At 42.6% G+C, this 20,429-nt stretch overlaps 1 protein-coding gene across 1 annotated transcript; it reads right to left on the bottom strand.

Annotated features, from left to right (window-relative positions):
* Window positions 1-760: 760 nt before the first annotated feature.
* Window positions 761-20,428, bottom strand: LGI2 (leucine rich repeat LGI family member 2; the record flags this gene model as incomplete). Its single annotated transcript, XM_042053371.1, has 8 exons — window positions 761-4,758; window positions 7,269-7,433; window positions 12,171-12,340; window positions 13,408-13,479; window positions 14,047-14,118; window positions 17,289-17,360; window positions 20,218-20,289; window positions 20,382-20,428. Coding segments are annotated over 8 exons (1,488 nt in total), but the record flags the coding sequence as incomplete, so codon positions are not given.
* Between the last annotated feature and the right edge of the window lies 1 nt (window position 20,429).

The raw sequence follows: 20,429 nt of genomic DNA, 5'->3' as shown, positions 1-20,429 counted from the left end.
ACCACAAGGGCTGGTGACTCATAAAAAGGTGGAATACCCAAAAGGAAAGCAATGATCCCAGCAATTGCATCCCATTATGGTATGTCAGACACGTCTTTGATTGTACAAGCCTGTAATTAGTTACAGAGAGTTGTGCTGTTTCTGAAGAACTAAGAGGAAACAAAATAATTATTCCCTGTGTTAGTGACTAGCAGGATCAGTGGATAAAACTCAAGGATTGCTTTAAATAAAGTGTATTCACTGCTGATTGATTTATTTTTTTCAATTTCAGGGTAAATGTCAATGATTCAGTAAAATTTAACAAATCTTAAAAGACCCCAGAGCAAAGATCTGAAAGTCTTGGGAGTAATTTTAGGGCTTGGTTCCTATTTACTCAGCATGTAAGAAATTCACTTAAGTATCTTAATTTTTTTTTTTTTTAATTATTTTGAAAATTAAGATCTCTTTACTTTGTGGTAAGAAAGAACCGAACTCATGAGTAAAACTCACAGCAGTAGCTGCGTTACATCCTGCTAACACTAGATGGGGTGTAAGGAAAGAGTGAAGGGGAAAATCAGGGAACAGCAAAACCTTGGAGGTCCAAACTATCTCAGGCACAGAAGGAAGATGTAACTAATCTGAGCATGGCTTTCTCCACCTTGTCAAAAGCCAAACCCGATCATAAATAGACAGGGACCCGTTTGCCCACCCTGTCCATTCCTCTGGCAGTGTGGATCCTTGCAACATGGATATTTTAACAAGCATGACGCACCACTATTAGTCACATTAACTACATTTTATTCATACAATGAAAGAGTACATACAAGTCAGTAGCATAGATTGCATCAGCTCCTCTTTACTAAAAAAAGCTCAGTGTATATACAACCTTAAAATGCTCCTGCTGTAGCTAGTGCATATTAAATCGATGCTTATATAAATTAATGTTCTTTACACAGACTTATGTATTTTAGAATACATTAAAAATTATTGGTGGCATGTTCTGTTATCCTTTTTCACTGTCCTGATGGTCTAACATTTGCAATGAATTATGGATATGCATATTTTATTTACTATTCAAAACAATTCTTATTACAGAATATAGGCCATGGAGACAAACCCATGGTTGCATTTGGAAAGGCAGAAAATATTTTCAATTATTAGTGATTTCTGTTTTTATGGCTGCATCCTGCTGCTTTTCCTTGGGAGCAGGAAGAACAGAACAAGGTTCTTTTTGAGATATTGCCTATGTTTAATCCTGTGAAAAGTACCATAACCTTTTCTTAATCAACTGGTGCTTTTTGTCCTCCCTCACAGCTGCTTTGACCTCCAGTGCATGAACTCAGCAGAACAGGCAGGCCAGTGTCTGACTCCAGACTCTTCCTGAAGCTGGGAGGGATGCTGAGCTGGGCTTTCTGACCAACCAACACAGCTACTCAGCAGAAGTGGCAGCCTGCCTGCAGAATTCATTTCCTTCACTCTCTTCTTCTGGTCCCATGTGAATGAGCTAGACTCCTGTGGATGACTTAATCCTGTTTATTAAGCCTGTCTCTGCAGAGACCATTTTAATTTAATTCAACTTGATAGTCAAGCCTCAAAATCCCCTTGGCTCTTGAAACAGTACAATCTCCTGGTATTCAATACACAAGCCTTTTTCCAGCATCCTCTTGCTTCCCTTCAAGGATCCAATCTCTCTAAACTAGCTTTTCACTCTGACTCATGCCCCTTCCTGAGTGACCAGTACTCACCACAGTCGAGCCCTAGAAGAAAGTGCCAGTGCACTAAGAAATGCCACCCTCATCAGAATATCTAATTCTAGTTAAACTTCCATGCTTGAAATGCTAGTCCCAACACAAGCTAAATAAATGTTGCTTGCCAGTCATATCCATTTTAAAAAGTAAACTGGTAACATGGTAAGAAATTGCATTCACTGCAAAACATGAATCTCTTTGTTTTGCCAGATTTGTTAGCTTAATCCTAGGAGAGGTATTGCTAAATCCTATTGCAGAACGTTGGTTTGCATCTACTGGTCTTGAACCACTGGGACTGACACCGCACTGGGATTTGGAGGGCAGCACTCAGTCCTTCAGAGGGTGGGATGGGCCAGGTTGCCAGCGTAGTTAAAAATAAAACCAGGTTGAACACTTCTGTAGGGGGGAAAAAAACCCTAACTCATAGTTGAAAATCAGAGTTATGTCTCTGACAGGCCAGTAATAACTTCATTTCATAGCAGAGAGGTTAAAGTTGGGGAAGACTGTGATATGCCAGGTCACTGGTAGGTTATGACTCCTCACAGGAGTCCTTATGCATAATCCTCTTCTGCAGCATGCTTCACACCCTGGATATTGTAAAGCCTATGAGAACATCTCTGTTTGTGATCACAGGCCATGTCTCACATGTCCAGGGGAAAAATGTGAAACTCACTCAGCAGAAGGATGGTGAAATAGCCCTAAATATAAAGGACAGTTTCCTTTGCTCCTCCTGCTTTATGCAAAGCCTCCCTATTATCCAAGGCAGCAGTGCAGCAGCAAGACATGATAAAACAACCTAGTAGGCTAAGTGGTATGAAAACTTAAAGAAATATGTTGTGTAAGTGAACAAACAGGAGCTCTGATACACAATTTTGTTGGGTAAGGGTGGCAAAGAACCTTTCCAGGGAAACAGTCCCTTGCTGTTACCCGGAGGGAGGCTCTGCATGCCAGGATTGCCCTATTTAGGATGATTGAATGCCTTGGTCTGTAACCACCCAAAACACCAATGCAGTACAGTCTGTCCACATCCTGCTGGTCAGCCTTCAATGGATTGGCAGCCTGGCAACAGCCTGGACTCACCCAGTGGAAATCCTTCTTGGAGACAGGATTAGCTCTAGTCTGAAACACTCCAGCTGCTTGGTTTCAGATGACTTAGTGATCCTGAAGTCACAGACTTTAGTTAGAAGGAGAATTCCCCAAATACAACTTTGATGTCCCAAACCTGAATTTATTGCTTATGAGATGTGCTAGAGGGGAAACGCTAGACAATAAATCACCTCATTGCGTACAGAGCTACAACAGGGAGTGCATCGATGTAGATATGTGTTTCAGGCAAAGCTTAAGCTCTGCCTTCTGGAATGAGGGTTCACAACAGAGTAACACGTTAAACACACAGAATCTACTGGGAATCATCAGCAAAATTTTGAGTTCGGGCAAAATGGGATGTATTTCTGGAATACCTATTAAAACAGAAAGTGGGTAGGATTTGTAGTTGATTTGTTCATGGCATCATGCAGACCTCTGGTATTTTCTGTCTATGTTAACTTGATAAGATCTCACAGTCCTGAAGACACACACTTCTTTTCCTGGCTAGCCAGTTACTGTGGGCTGGGCTACTTGTTATGCACAATTTGTTGCTGAAAAAAGTGAATAATGGAAGAAAAGTGGCAATAGATTTTGACTCTCCCTTCAGTCTGCAATGAATTTAAGTGATGCCTTGGATTTACTGTGAACCAGAAAGACAGATTTTGAAGAGAGAACTCAAGAGTATTCTGGAATGTTCCCATTTGCTTTTACAATTCATCAGCAACCATGAAGAACTGGCTCTAATATTAAAACGTACATTACTGTTCGTTTAGGAGTCAAGATCATTTTTATGTTTTGCATGGCTCACTCTTCACTTTCTTTATGAGATGTTCAACTCAAGGTAGTTTGCTGGATAAAATTTAGATCATTCTCTTAGATGTCAACATTAATCCTAATGCACTGCACTCCTCTTTGAATGACTACAAATTGCAAAGTGTCTTTGAAAAAGGATAAAATGGACATGTCATGCATTAACCAAGTAAATGCAGTCCCTGATTAATATGCAAGTTTGAAAAGTTCAGAAAATGTCATCATACTCCATAGGTGCATCCTGTTTTTGGAAAGGTCTCTTTTTGCTTTGTTCGTGTATAAATGTCATTCTACATAAATTTCACTCCAGCAGCTTTTCATAAACTCAAGTCAATTTTGATATGTTCAAATATTTGAGTGTTTCCTTTAAAACTAGAGGCAAAGAAAAAATCTCTTCGATCTGTTGACACAGCTGTGAAAGACCGTGGTGCTTGCACGTAGATTTCTTTAAATAATCTGAATATCTTCTTTTCACCATCCCACTGGTAAATCTGGGAGAAGGTATAGTCACTTCCCAAGGCTAGGTAGTAATTGTTCTTGAAGGAGAAAGGCTGCAGTGTCATGGCTCCTCGGGATGGAAGAGCCTGTATCTCCACAAACTGTTTGCTATTCCATTTCATAACTCTGGAGTCACCAATGAATCTTGTGAGAGTGATGTAAAGGTCATCTTGCATCCTGAAACTCTTCACAGCCAAGACATCTTCCATGTTGGGGATTTCACTGTGTGGGACAAACTTTTTGGAGGCTTTGTTCCACTGGAGTATAATGGGCACCTGGGCACGGCTAGAGAGGATTAAATGTGATTTCCCATCTATATCAAGAAACTCAGCATCAGTGTCCCTGAACCACTCGTGGAGAGACTGATATGAATAAAATCCTTTGTTATTCCACTTATACACTGTTGACAAACCTGCTTTAGAGCTATCTGCTATGACAAAAAACATTTCGTTGTCTATCTCAAAAAGCTCTATATCATTTGGCTTGGAAATGCGAGACACTTCAATATCCTGGAATTTGACAAACTTCGTCCAGCTTTCATCAAACTTGTAAATGTGTGAGCCACCAAAGAGCTGTGCCACCACCACAAAGACTTGGTCACCAACAAGAATGGCTTTACATCCCACTATAGACTGACCTATTGCCCAAAGAAAGAAAACAAAACAACACATATATTAGCACAGCACAAAGCACCTTTACACCACAGATGTTACCAAATCACCTCTCCCCCCTTTTTTAAACCTGCACCATCTCATAATTTTGTCTTCTGCTGCATGCCATCAGAGTGTCTCTTCAAGCTTTTGCTTCCCAGTAACTGGAGAGATGACTTGTCCCACCCTGCAAGGTGTGCAAGTATGATGTACCATAAAATGCTAATTCTTTTTATGCAAAATACTTTCTATTTCTCTGTTTGTTCAAACAGATGGCCCCTAATATCCAAAACAATTATTTAAGCTATATTTTATTATTTTAAAATGACAAGAATTTTTATCTTGCCATTCATCAGGCATCTGAAATTCTCTTATTCTTGTAATGTCTATCTTTCCATCTTAACTAGAAGAATGAAGTATAGTATATTTTTCTTGCTCCAGAAGGGTTAGAGTCAGCTTTTTGCTACTGTACATAGAAATATAGATGCATCTTGTGGATATATCACCTGACAGCAGGATGAAAAGATAAATCTAACTCTGTTGTTTCTTTTAGGTATTCTTGAGATTTCGTAAACTAGAAATATTTAGAAATACTGCAGTTGCCAGATAGATCAGATCAGGTTATGATCTGTTTTGAGAATGTCAAGTTACACTATACAAGAACCACATCACAAAAGTAACAACAAGACTATTATAATGGGTGTTGTTGGAAGCAGAGAGGAGTTCCTCTGAGAAGCACAGTTTAAGTAGAACTATAGTTGCACAAGTTCCCTAATGCATGCTTGGTCAGTCACCACAGGAGATTTGACCTGGCTCCTCTGCTGGTCCCCTACCCATGGCTTTCAGAGCTGGCTTGGGATGATCTGCCACCCTCCCAGGGCAGGAGAGCTGGGCGTACCTTCCTCTCAAGTACAGCAAGGTATCTGCAGCACAAGTATGAATGCTTGAGCTGATCATCCAGGCTCCTTCTAATCTAACTTACTCAAAACACACTCTAGAAGAGCTTTCACCTGTCCCCTGCCTCGTTCTGCAGAGGACAGCAATGCCTTTCTCTGCATGTTCACTGTAAAGGCAACTTTGACAACTAGCTCAGCTCCATAAGCCCATGTTGTAGAAGCCTAAATTTAGATATCCAAATGCCAAGCACGGGTAAGTAGTGAAATTCTCTGTAGAGCTGGCTCCAGAGCTCTACAAAACACTCTTCAGGCTCTGCAGGAGGCTCTTTATGTGCCTGTGTCCTCTGGCAAAAATCTCAGGCTCACGTACATTTCAGTCCAGAGCTCAAGCTCAGACCTTCCAGGAACAAACTCTGGGTTTGCAGCTAGGACATAAGTCCCTGGCAGAAATCAAGTCATTCAGAGGCAGGTGAGACACCCTGAAAGGCAGCTGTCTTTGCAAATGACTCAAACTCTCAGTTTCATTTCTGCAGTTTTTCTAGGGCTCAGCTAGCTCTCCCTGGGCTGTTGACTTCTCAGTTTACATCCCATTTTATCCTAATCTACCAGAACACAATGAAACCTAAAAAAGTAACATTTTTCATTTCCAAATTTTCCTGACAGAGGGGTAGCTTCTTGTAAACTTTCATTAGTTACACACACAGCTGATCTGAGGAGGTAAGTGCTTGTTGCCTTTGTAGAATTCAACATCAGATGAGGATGCAGCATACTCTATGTCTCCCAAAATGTAAGGTAAAAAATAATCTATAATACACAACAAGCAACAGGACGGAAAGATGCTCCATGGATAAATTTAGCTCCTGAGTCTTCAAAACCTCTGGCTTGGAGTATCTGGGAAACCAGGCAGCAGATAACAACTCTTAAGAGTCTGTCTCTGCTGTCATGGTGTGACTGAGCACCACAAGTGTTGGTTAGGGACAGAACAGTTATTAGAAAATCAGCATTAGAACATCATCTGGCATCCACACAGGCTCTTTGTATGATCAGGCCAAGATGTTAAGTAAGCATGTTTGTAAATTGAAAGTAAGTGTGGAAGCTTTACAGCACATCTCTTTAGGTAACAACCAGAGTTTAAGTATTTCTGTCATTTTCAACTGGCTTCCTGGTCAGCTCACCCTGAAAGCATCCTTCAGACCTGTTTCCTTCTACACACAATAGATTCTTTTTATATTCTGTTTTGCAGGTAGTTTGGCAAGACCATGTGCTCCTTCAGCTTCTGCTTTAACTTGCTGTATGATTGAGGCAGTGAGCGCTAAGCTGGCCTATGATGTGACATTTATGGCAAGTGTTCGTGCCTTCAGAACAATTTACAAGAATGGACAAAAAAAGAATGGGAAAAAAAAAGCTACAGTAAGGTTAAATGCACATGTTAAATGATGCATTACTCCATGGAGTCACTCATGTCCAGACATGAGTGACTTCAATCAGCCAAATTCAACAAAGATTCAGGACAAAACCCAACAAACCGGTCCCATCTACAAATCTTATCCTCATGAAATGCCAACAGTTCATCAGTGACTGCAGTCCCAGTGTTCATATACCTGTGATATTGTCATAACTCCTGAAATTCATTTCGATGTGATCCCACTCCAGCACCATGCAGTTCTCCATGCTGGGCTGTGCAATGGCTACAAACACATCATTCTTTGAGTTGAACGTATCCACTGAAACGGACTGGTAGGGCAAAATCTGGTGAACAACAAAATCTAGAAACACACATTTACAACAGTTAGGATACATTCTTGCTGGAAACACAGAGTAAGTGTGTGACTAGAATGATTTACACTGAAAAATGCGTGAAATACTCTGGATTTTGTATAATGCTATAATGGAAGTATCAGTGCTCATGTTAGGCATGCAGCAACAGGGAAAGCGTCTCCTCCTTTAGGTATCATGAACTGTCCTCTGGAAATGTATTTGTCAAGGAGATCAAATATGCAAATAGTTAAATAATTCAGATTTTCCAGCTAGGCTGGCTACTATCAGTGAAATAGAGAGACGAGTCTTTTTCCCCACAGCTGGAAGTTGCTTTCCCGTCAAGTGAAATGGCCTTGCTAGAATCACATTCAAGCTGAGAGACAGCAACTACCAGCTGAAGTCCAATAACTTCTTAAGTCATGCAAATTTAATCACTAGCAATTTGTGTTATGCTAAACCAGGCAGAAAGTGAAATGATATCTGAAGTTTGCCTGGGGATAACCCCGTTCTGCCTAGACCATAGACAAAGTGGTGTAATCAAAAACTCAGTTAACATAATGTTTTATGGGGCATTATAATGTAGTTTAGGCATAAAATACAACCAACCTGAAAATTACTATCCAGTGGAAAATTTGTCCTAGACAACCAGACTGAGGAATTGGAGCAACCTTTAAAGATTAGGAGTGTAACTCCAGAATTTAAGAGTTTGTTTCTCAAAAGTTAAGTGCCTTTGTAGACTTGATTTGAAAATTCACCCTGGGATAAGTCAGCAGTCACCACAGAACCAGTCTGGGGCAAAGTGAGGAGACTTGGGTCTGAATTTCATCTTTGACCAGAACAGCTGTGCAAGATCACTATTATCAGAAAAAACACATGGTGTAGCAGAGCTGACAAAGCACTCAGGTCTAAAATGTGGCAGGAGGCCTGCATTGAAGGAATATGTGGATACAGATATGTAGAAAAGGAAAGGCATCTTCCCTATGACGGCATTTCTCTGCAGAACCACACACTGCTCTGTTTTAAGCTCCATTTGCTACACGTCTTCACCATGCACTCCTACATTGGAAGGGCCTGAGCATCCAGGGATTTTGGTGAAATGGTAATTAAGTCCTCACTCGAGTCCCTCATTTTGGTGCATTATGAAATAATTGCTTCTGAATGAAGAACCCTCTGTTTCTGCATGCTTGAAAGCCTTGCCCTTGAGGAGTTGCACTTCTGGAGAATAAAGATAGATGACTACCATTAAACAAACAGAGCAGATTCCACAGCTGTGAAAGAAATGACAGTCTTCATTCTTTGAGGGACTATTATAAATAGAGCTCGGGCTTGGTTCATAAATGCTGGTAGGCAAACAAGAAAGTTATCTTCATTCTCACTGGTAAACTAAAAGGGCTGACACTGAAGTATGGAGAAAGCAAAAGTAACTGACCAGTTATAAAAGGTAGCTAAAGGATGGAGCAACAGCAGATAGAGTCACAGAAAATAACAATATTTTCTTAAATATTGAGGAAAAAACAAAAAAACCTAATCTTGAAAAGACATCTCTTGAAATCTGAAGAATTGTGAAACACTTTGGGGGAATCTGTGAATTGAAACAAACCAGTCTGTACGTGAAAATGGGTAGGAAAATCATTTGTGATCAGTAAAAAGCAGTAAATGATGATTTTAGCACCAGCTGGGAATACCAGACGGTAATGTAGAACAGGGTTACACAGTAAAAAGTGGCTGCCACGTCAGGCTTGCAAAAAATTTAGGCCTTGGGAGCTTGATTTAGTTCTATGTACCTTGCTGTAATGCTAGAAGGAGCTAATACAGTAAATACAGGACTGGGGAGGAGCCCTTTTCTAACATTTTTCTCTTTTAAGCTGGATCCCCTGGATGGGAAAGGGAAGAGGACACAGCCCATGCTTTCCACCTGCCATGCTGGCTGCATGAGCTGTCCCTCTCTCCCTCCAACCCCACACACAGTTTTGCTCTCCCTGTCTCAAGACACGTGGTTTTCACGCTGTTTTCAGCTGGCTCAGAGTGGGGATGTCACCCTGTCCTCCAGTCACTTATTCCACCTCTGTTCCCTCTGTGGTTGAACTGGCACCATAGCATCATGGGTGAGGGACCCAACAATTTTATTGGGCTGATTTTCCTTCTGGGAGCCCTTGCTCTGGCTGATCCCAGCACACAGGAGCACTGATGCCAGCACAGAAGAGGAGGAGAGTGCAGGGAACACTGGAGGATGGTAAGGAAAAATACCAGTGATGATCTGTTTGGGCAGCTGCTCCGAAACTGTATCCTGCAATTCAGCCCCACTCTCCTCACATCCCTTCTTCCCTGCAGGGATACTTCTACTCCAGGTGAGGAGTAAAAGGGACCTGGCTGTGCCAGCAGTGAGCGTTAACCATCCTTTCCCTTCTCCCACTGCAGAAGATCTCCAGCACAGGAGCAAGAATGGAGCAGCATCTATTAATTTGCAAACTACCTCCCTTCCAGACCGTGGGGAAAGAGAGGACTACCTCTCTTTCAGGTAAAGAAAGGGGAAAACAAGCTTCCAAATCTCAGTGAGATGATCTCTTCCTGCAAGTCTGGGCAAAGCAGGTCCCAGGCATGCACACAGTCTGTTTCCAGCAGCTGTGGGAGCCCAAGGCCTGTTTTCCAGTCTCCTGAAAGTGAGTTACATGTTCCCCTGTGGTGCTCACAACCACAGCACAGGCCCCTCACACACTGTTGAGGAAGAAGGACAAGAAATGAAGTGAAATGGCTTAATCTGCTTCCATGATGCAAGCACTGAGAAATGGAAAAGACAGATGCTATCACAAAAAGGGTTAAAAGTGCAGGTCACCAATACTGTCAATCACTTTCTCTGTGAAGAACCAACAGGATCATTTTGTTTCTTGCCTTTTTATTTTAAATTTGGCAGCACCTCTTTCCATCTCTCCTGTTACCACTGTTAGCAGTTCAGCTGAGGCAATGAGCTGACTGGGCCAACAAGACACACATTTTACCAAGCAAACTGCTTTGTTACCACATCCTGCATCCAGTCATGCTCGACACAGAGTACTGGAGACCAGAAATGATGGAAAGTCTGATCCCACCTGGCAAAGGAGGGAAATACTATACTAAAAACTAACACAAATGAAAGAGTTTTGCAGAGCCCTGCCCACCACTGACTGGGAAAGGAGAATACACCTGTGGGGTATGTTGCTTTACTTCAGAATACAGTATGTGTTCTAAGCCTGTGACTAATCAATCCTCAAGGAAGCAATATGGGCATATTTACACTCCCTTTGGATCTGGGGGAGGCAATGGCAGAGAAGGAGAAAGGAGCAGTGGCCTGGCACCACAGACTGCCAAGGTCATGCAGAACTGTGTGACAGCTAAATGCTGTGCTGTGGGAGCACCTCTCTGAGGGCATTTGAACAAATATTCAGCTGGGCAATCCTTGCCTCATGGAATGCCTTTGGCCCCCAAAAACTCTGCATGAAATTAGATTTATGCTTGGTGTGATTTCGCTTATAGCGGACAAAGGGACAATGTTAAGGGTGAATTTTACCTGTAGCAACTTTACAGTGTCTAGGTACAGAAAGGTGACAGAGGGCTGGTAGGTCAGGATAGGTTTGAGGACCAGGTAAGGCTTCCTCTTGTGCACTGTTAGTGCTACACAATTGCTTAAACCAGATAGCAATGAAATAAAGCCTGCTTTTACTTTGCATTTCTGCCTCTCGGTGATTCAGCAGACATGAGATTGTAACTTTGGTACTGTTCTAAACTTCATTGCTCTCCTGTGTTTGACATCCTTTTATGCAGCAGATTATTGCACTTTACCTCTGCTTCTCTTCTGACATTATTTTGAATTCTGAGTTCATTCTCTTTTCCTTCACATATTGCCATCGAAGCACCTTTCATATCTTTTCCTGAAATTTCATTTTACATTACTAGTAATCAACTTTTCTGTTGTCTTTTAATAATAATGACTAACTTGATGACAGATGAGAACTTGCACACCTTTGATATTACTGTCTAGAAGAAAGGCAGAGTGCTGACATCCTATTCAAAAAGGATGAAAAACAATACTTGCAGCTGATATTTTCAGTTATATGGCTACATTTAAAGATACATAACTGCAGCAGTTTGGTCATAAAATATAAGCATAACCACATGCAAATTCCTCTTCACTCCCTTCAGCATGCTTTACATTACCTAAAAAAAAAAAAAAAATCGAGATCCTAAGCAAGACAGTAGGCAGAATATTATTGGACTTTTCTCTTCAACTTGATGGAGTTCCATGAAGAACTGCTGGCACTACTGCCACCACCTTTGAGGCTAATAAATCATGACTTATCAAATAAAGATAACAGCTATAGCCACATTTTGGAACTTATGTTCATTGCTTTCTGTGAAATACAGAGGTTTTAGGAAGCTCATCTGCCATAACTATATGGTTTCATTCCAGATAATAGAAAGCATTCTGTGATGAAAATTAAGCCACGAATTGAGTCATAATCAAGTCTTTTGGAATATGAATAGTCAGAGCTCTTCTCCCATTATCACTTAATCCAAATAAAAACTCAGTACTCACTTTGGCTTCTAAATGTAATTTTCCCATTTTGTACTTGTTCTAGTACTTGGAAGTGCTTTGTATGTAAGTAACCCTTTCCTCCCCCCAAGTCATGCTCATAGAAGCAAAAGGGTATCATCTAAACTTCTGATATTTAACCATTTGTAGTGTGCTTAGAAATATACATTCTGAATACCTGTAGTGGTGCATTCATAATCAAAACTTGTCACATCATTTAACTTCTTATCCTGATATTCTGCTGGACCAATACACAGGACATCAGAAACAGTGGAATTTGTCATCTTTAACCACAAAAACAACCACTTGGCTTTGCAGTCACACTCAAATTTATTTCCCCTTAAATCTCTAAAAAAACACACAGAAATAAACATATTTGAAAAGGTTGATAGCAATATGAGTACTACAGAACTGTTATTACCTCGACATGCTGAATTTCAAAATATATGAGTATCCTTGAATTGTTCTGATCTGATGACAGGGAAGTTTCTTAAGTTTTATTTGGACTCCTTTATTATGAACTCTCTTTCACTAAGTTTTTCAGAAAACGGTTGCAGTCTGTGGTCATATATAATCATAGTAATGGAGCACTGCGATCCATGTGTAAAGTTACTTTTTTGGTAAGTTTTCACAGGATGAGGACTGTAATGTAATACATCCTGACCCTCAGGTTGTCTGCTGCAAGCCTCCTTTGCACCATTGACCGCTGACACAGACAATTCTCGTTCCTTCCCTAAACTGTTCCAGTACTGCTGGTTGACAGAGCAACCTTGCAGATGTGAAATACAGATATAAGACTTGTATTTTTTGAGTCGCTGCTGGTGAAGAGTCAATTTAACTTCTTCCTACTAATGTATATGCAATTTCAGCACTGTACTTGTTCTTTGATCCTTTGGCAGTTTCTGTGGCTTACAATTTTACTTTGCTGTTTGGAAGAGCCAGGCCAAAAATAGGGGAATCCTAATTGTACAAGGAAATACTGACAGAATGTCAGCAATGTACTACAACTGCTCAAAAACAAGGAAAAATAGCTTATTTTTTTAACTAGTCCCTTTTACTAAAATAATCTCAGGGAATACATGTAATAATAACAGGGAAAAATGTTCAGAGAAACTGTAGTTTTAAAATTAATTGTCTCCCTTTCCCTAAAACACAATTTACATGAGACATCAGAAAGAAGTACAATAACACAAGCTATGTACAGCATCACAAGAAGCAACAGTGATTTAAGAAACAGCAATTACTTTAAAGGAGTCTATCAAGCAAATAATTACAAAATGAAAAAAAGATAGAACAAAAAAATACACTTTTTTTTTCTGTGTAGATACCAGATACAGCACCACACACTCGGAACCCAAAACTGAGAGCAAGAGCAACAGAAGCAGGCGGCCAATAGAAAAATCCTCATTACTTACAGTTCAATTAGAGAATCTAAATCGCTGAAGACATCCCTTGGCAGAGCTTTGAGATGGTTATTGGCCAAAGAACTAAAAAAGAAAGTTAGAGCTTAATATCATTGCTGCCTCTTATCTTGCAATTCTTCTCAAGTCTGAACTCACTTACAGGTTGTTAATTATCCGGTACTGTCCAGCCACTGGCACTTTTAGAAGTTACCAGGAACAGGCATTAATTATTCTCATTCAAGAATGGAGATTGCTTGAAGTTCACATGAAAGTAAAATATTTAAAGCTTTTTTTTTTTTTGCCCAGGTGCAAATGTAACCCACAGAGCAATCACTGAGCACGCTGAAAAGCAGGAGGAATGTTAATCATGCGTAGGCAGTGTGGTGGTGGTGGTACCAGTGCAGCACTGGGGGTACCAGTGTCATCCCAGTCCCAATTGTGCCTGCACACAGGCAGCCCAACATGTGGCAGTGCTGCCCAGGCAGGAATTGCTCTAAGGCTGGTTTTTAATTTACAGAAGGCATATTGTTGACATCAGGAGGAAGCTGACACAGAGGGAAGAGAAGTTTTCTGTGTAGCAGAAAAAACAGTGGTCTCCCAGGAGAGTTTTGTTCAAGTAGAAATCACTCTACCAAGTGTTAAATAACTTACAGGTGAGTCAGGTCACGAAGGCCACGAAATGCATTTCTTGAAATGGTTTCAATTTTGTTTCCTTCAATAAATCTAGGCAAAAAAAATATATATTTTTAAATACTTTAAGAAACATTATTATTAGCATCACAGTGCTTTAAGCTATGCTTGCCAGATTCAGCATGTTTCTGGGCAGCTCCTTCAGACTGAAAAGTGGGAAGTCTCAGTGGAGCTGCTCACGTTCCTTTTTCCCTTTCCTTGGGTGGACTGCAAGGAACAATGCAAGTACCTGGCAGCACAAGGGATGGCACATGACACAAATGTCCAGCAGAAAAGGAACAAAGCGAACAAGGCAAAAAAAATTATTCCTCTCTTGGTAATCCTCTCAGGATGTGTTGTGTGAGGCAAGAGACCTGCATAGGAGAGGCTCCTGAGACAGACTTTAGAAGCTAAAGTCCTACCTTCCCCTCTCACAAATCACCAGCGTTTTCAAACCAGGGGCAGCACAGCAGTGCCAGGGCAGCCCAGGCTGCAGGCCTGCTCTGATGGGGAGCTCCCGTGGCTGCACACACACACAGTGCCACCTCCGTACCCACACTAGAACTGCCCACATTTGACATCTGCACAAATGGCAAGACTGCTGCCTTGGTTTGGTTCTGGCTGCCACAGTTCAGCTCTCTCCAGCCAGGACATCTCTGCAGGGTGCCGGCTGCACACAAGTCACGGCCCCGTGCACTGGGGGAATAATGACAGGCACATATCGATTCCAGCAGCATGCTGCTCCTCCTGACTGCATGTCAGCATTTAAAGAAAGAGCTGATATTTGAGCATCTTGACCCCTGAGCACTTGAGGACGCATCCCTAAGTACACCATCATCCCTGCAAAGTGATTGCAGCCAGGTGGCCATCAAGATATTGCATGATACAGCTATACCTGGATGAAGGCAACTGTATGCTGATTTTATAAAAAGTCTGTGAGATAAAGGTGCCTCCCTTATTCCTAAGCAGCTCTGCCTGCCCTCCAGAGAAGTTAGAGGAAAAATGCTATGAGACAAGGTCTCGTCTCAACAGAGTCAAGATGGGAATGCAGGAGATGACAAGTGGTCTTGGTTTTGCAGTTTAGGTGTAGAAAAAATCCTTCATGAAGTGACTGGGACCCTGACTGCAGGCAAAGGGTGCAGATCAGAAAGTGTTGTGTCTACATGGGAGATGTCAGAGGCAGATCAGCCCTTTCCAGGCTGTGTGGGGCCACAAATTCAATCTGCAAGAGCAGAAAGCCACCCTGCCTCCTGGCACCCTCACTGGCACCTGGCATCCCTGCACAGCACCAGCTCACTGGTCCATGCAAATAAATAGGGCTTCACTGCACATACTGCAAAAAGCTGGGACTCAGTAATTTGCTGGATCCTTGAATCACCAAACCTGGCCTCCAACAGATGCTACCCTAGGAATTCCAGTCTGTTCACCAGCAAAGCTCCCGTCTTTATCAGACCTGTCTTACCCAGACTCTGTACACAGAGTCAGCTTAAGGGTGCATTGAATGCCATTATGAGTGCTGCAAGTGCAGCAGGACACAGCTGGAGATATATTACACATATATACAAGTACCAGCTGTGGGTGCTCCCCAGCTGCTCTTCAGCCAGAGACTTTGCTTTGTACACACAGACACTTGTCATTCCTGTTTGTCAGTGAGGTTTCCTTCTTCTCTACAAAATCTGATCCCTCGTAACTAAGAGACATGACTTATGGAAGCTGTACTGGTTTTACTGGCTGCATGGCCAAAAAAACAAATCACAGAGAAAGGCCACTCACAGCCAGTTCCCAAAAGGTGGAGGGGTGATTTGCTGGGAAGAGGAAACTGGCAAGAAAGGCAACCACAACCATTAACTGAGACCACTTGTTCAGCTGCTAAAAGAATTTGAAACTGTAAGGGTTTACCACTCTCCATCCTGCTCCCTGGCTTGCAGCTGGTGGTCAGGGACAGAGATTTGCCCTTTGAGCAGCTGAGGAGAGCAGGGTGTTTAATTCAGACAGGGGTCTGGCTGCAGTGACCAGTACAACTACCACGATGTATGCTATGCTGCTGGGACAAGCTCATCAGCACTTGAAAGCAGGTCACTAATGATACAACAAAAAATGGTTTTCTTCCTTTTTACAAACATGATGCAAATAATTTTTCCCTGTAGATACGAGGAAAAGAGAGTGCTTAGATAACTTGCTATCTCTGAAAAATCCAGATGTAGCGGAATCATGGATTTTAGCGTATACCATTTACCATTATCTGCAAATTCCATTGTTGGCTACTCCATATGTACCAGACTATTAACCCTGAATCTACCCCACCATAATATCTATTTGCCTTCAAGATTTTAGCAAGACTCAGTTTTATGAGCATTGGTCTTCCTATAGAAAAGGACAAATGTTTTCCACAGCTGCATTTCAGCTCAGAAAGGTGGGTGGAATGAGGAATTTTTTCAGGCTTTATTCATAGGTCAAACACACCAGCTCATATTGAGTTACACAGAGAAATGCCAGTCCTTTGGAGTGTGAAGGGAAGACAACCTTGTACCAGGGCTAATACTTTTTTTTAAAAGAAAAAAGGGTGAACTAAAAATAAACAAAAATAAGGATCAGAAAAAGAAAGGATTGCAAAAATCAACTAAGTGAATGATGTAAACAAAAGGAGAGTTAAATAAATTTAAATAGTAATATAAATAATTGCAATAATTTATGTTATATGAAATATATGTATATATACATTTATGTATTTATAATTAGTTACATCAAGATAAATGCTATGAACATTAAATAGTGTATCAGAAAAAAGGCAAAGTAGGAGACAAAAGTTGGGAAAAGAGAAGAAGAATTAGGGTTGTTCTGGGCAGTATACCAGCACTCTGCAATTCCTCCTCAGGCTGCCCACAGGTCAGGACAGGCTTCCCCACCTCTTGCCTGAGGTTAAAATCCCCTTAACAGGGATGGCACTGTTCTGGAAAGCCAAGACAAGCTCTTGCTAAGCAATGCCTTTTTGGTGTGCTGGAATTGCACAGAGACACCTTGCATTCACTGTATCTTTTAAAAATGCACTGTAACCCCTGAAAAATCGTCAGCCATCGTAAAGAACATTTGCACAGGAGTGGAACATAAATCCTTCAGTTCCCCTGCTCCTGGGAATCACAGTAAAGACCAAGGCTCTGCAGCAGGAGTCTTGGCAACTTATCAAAACGTCTTTATTTATAAAGGACATAAAATACCAAACTTACAAGTATTCTAGATGGAAGAGACCAGCAAAGGCATCATCTCGTATAACAGTGAAGGAGTTGGAGTTCAGCAAGCTGAAAATGGAGAGCGGGCATTAGGAAAGCATATTAAAACTTGACACACTGGATTATGCCTGTTCTGTTTATTGCCCGTGACCAAACTAATCTTACTGACTTGAGCCCATGTTGCCCCAACAATGCAGCACACATAAAATACTGTGGAATGGTCTACTGAAAAAAAAATCAAAGGCATTACATGATGGTAGTTAACGTCCACTACTCCCCAGGAAAAATGCTTGCTGTGCCATTGACCTTGGCTAAATGTAACCTGGTCCTCAACTCTGTGGTCCACTGAGCAGAACAAGCCATCATTAGATAGCATGTCTGCTGAGTGTGGGCCCCATTCGCTCACCACCCTCCGGCTGCACTGACAACTTTTAAGAGTCCACCTCAGCACCAATCCTAAGCTCCCAAGCACCAGCTCTCATTTATGCAGTCACAGTGGGCCAGTGCTCACTCATTCCATGCTCCCAGGGCAATGCTCCAAGCCTGACCTGCAGATGGGGTACAGCCTGCAGTGTGGGAGGACAGCAGCCAGTTTGTCAGCTGGAAACGCAGACATATCCAAAACACCAAGATAGAATCCTGCTCCTTTTATAAAGCAAAGCCCTGTGTCCACAGGTGGTGAGGAAGAGCTGCAGTGCTGCCTCCTCCAGGCACTGCCCTGCCCTCCTCGCGTGTGAACTTCAGGGACAAAACATGTTAGAGCTGCACCAGAGAAGCTGTCACCTGAGCCAGGACAAGGCCACCAGGGAGAAGGATGTTAAGGAGGTTTTGCCAGCAAAGTTCATTCCTTGCTGTATCAAAGCACAACAGTGGACATCTCAAAATGTTGATGTTCAAAGGCAGAGAGGGCAATCTCCTTTCAAAAAAATAGCAAAATTTCTTATTTGGTCTAAAAAATGAACACTACTCAAAAGAAATAATTTTTGGAAAATCTCAGCATTTTCCCCTATGAATGAATATGTCTGCACGAATTGCTTTATTAGAGCAACTGATTAATCTTCCTTTTGTATGGTTTTAGGCATTTTACTAAAATTAATTTAGAAGACTAATGAACATGAAATGCAAACTTTCCTTGTGATCCCTGGATATTATGCTAATACTAGACAAATGCTCCTTAAATTATCCCAAAGAAATCTGACAAAGATGCAGACCACCAAAACAAAATCCTTGCACTACTATTTTACCATGATTACTGCCAGAGACGACATCGTCCTGGGGTGTCCATGTGCAGAATTATGCATGCAGCTCCTTGTCATTTAATCATTATTTTTTCTCATGTTTTAAGGAAAAAGTCACAAATTACACTAAATAACAGAATTTGTCAGTGCCCAAGGTGTGGTGCTCCCACATCTGACTTACCACATAAAGTGTCATGAGCAACTTCTGCCTTCCTCAACAACCCATCTCTGCCCCACCACCCTACACACCCCAGCATCTCCACGAAATCTACTACAGCTAAGGAAAAGGGACAACCTTCATCTGGTCTTCTTCCCTTTTCCTAGTACCACCATCCAAAACAAGCCAGATTCCCCCATCTCTAATTTTCCACCCACAGTTTCTCACCCATGGATTCCTCCCTTTCCTTCCCAGTCCGCTGTTTGCAGCCATTTATTGGTGGGCAAGGTCTTTGTCCCTCTGCTGGGGGCTCTGTACTGACCCCCAACTCTCATAAAAACTTGGTTTTGGGGCCGGTTTCACATTAAAGCAGGTGAGAGCTTCCACCCCTTGCTTTGCCCACTTCTCCCCAGCATTTTGCATGGAGTGCTGCTCGTCCCAGTAGGAAGATAGGCCTTTGAGTCAAAGGAGGTGGGGTGCCCAAGGAGAGGAGCCTGGCCATCAGCTACCAAATGCCTTTAGAGACTACCTCTTGCTAAGACTAGTTTTAACATCTAGCTCTGGGGCAAGCACTCAGCCTGGGTTTCTGGCTGGCCTTGGGTCTTTTTGCTGGATTTTTCTTTGCAGTGTATCTTTTCCTGGGGAGAGGGTTAGTCAGTCCTTATGGGGTGGAGGGCCTGGTTGGTATCAGGACAGGCTGCACTGGGTGAGGCAGGATGCAGGCTGCTGCTCAGCTTCGCTGCAGACTACCAGAGAAATTAGTATCCAGGCTCCCCGGGGGGGTTGTACCGCAGTCTCTGTCTGTATCTTCCCTGCTGCCTCCCAGGACAGCTAAATTAAGCAAGTTTGGGTAAGCTCCTGGAGCAGGAGGCACATACCTAACTGCAACATGGGCACGACCAAGCAGGTTGCCGAGGGTCAGTCAGTAAGGAGGGATAGCTTGCAAAGTGCTAGGAGCTAGACCACTCTCTCCTGGGACAGAGGACTGCGGGGTCAGAAGGCATCTAAGGGCCCACCCTCCAAGCCACACGCTGAAGCACGGAGTCATGCTGCAGACAACACCAGCTCTCCACACACAGAGGATTCCCTCTGAAGTGTGTCCTGGCAGCCTCTGCTGACCCTATTGTGCCCACAACGTCACAAAGCCAGTGCCAGACTGCCGGGCACAAAGTGAACAGGAATGAGAGCCACCACCACATGACTCTGGGGGACAAAACTTAGCCTTAAACTTACTAAAGCTGAAGTTTAAAAAAGAGGAACTTAGGGCATCATAAAACATTTTGCCCTCCTTTAGTAACTAAATACACATTTTATGAAGTGGTTTCTGAGCAGAAAATGCATCCCCTGTTATGAAACGGCAGCTACATCGGGGGACTGTGCAAGCTGGGGATTTACCCGTTTTCTCCCTTTCTACAAGGGAAAGGGAACTCTATTCAGGAGAAACTGGGAGGCTCTATGCTTAAAGGGACTTTATTCAGGAGGAAGGGGCGAAGTGCTACTTGGCCGTGCTCCTTCCCAGTGCCATACTTACAGCAGCTGCAGGGAGGGCAGGTGGGAAAACATCCTGTCCTTGACTTCGGAGAAGGTCCCGTTGACCAGGCTCCTGGAAAAAGAGATGCCACCCATCAGGCGGGACCGCCCCGCATCCCTTCCGCGCCCTCCTGCTCATCCCGCCCCGCGCGGTCCCGCACTCACAGGGAGCCCAGGCCGGCGGGCAGGCTGCGCGGCGCCCCCGCCGCCCCC

This window comes from Corvus kubaryi, unplaced genomic scaffold, assembly GCF_017639235.1.
Source record: "Corvus kubaryi isolate FWS band 111438036 unplaced genomic scaffold, C.kubaryi_AGA036_p1.0 split1-131, whole genome shotgun sequence".
Taxonomy (NCBI): Eukaryota; Metazoa; Chordata; class Aves; order Passeriformes; family Corvidae; genus Corvus; species Corvus kubaryi.
Note: the sequence above shows the minus strand (reverse complement) of the source record. Positions and strands in the feature narration are given on the sequence as shown.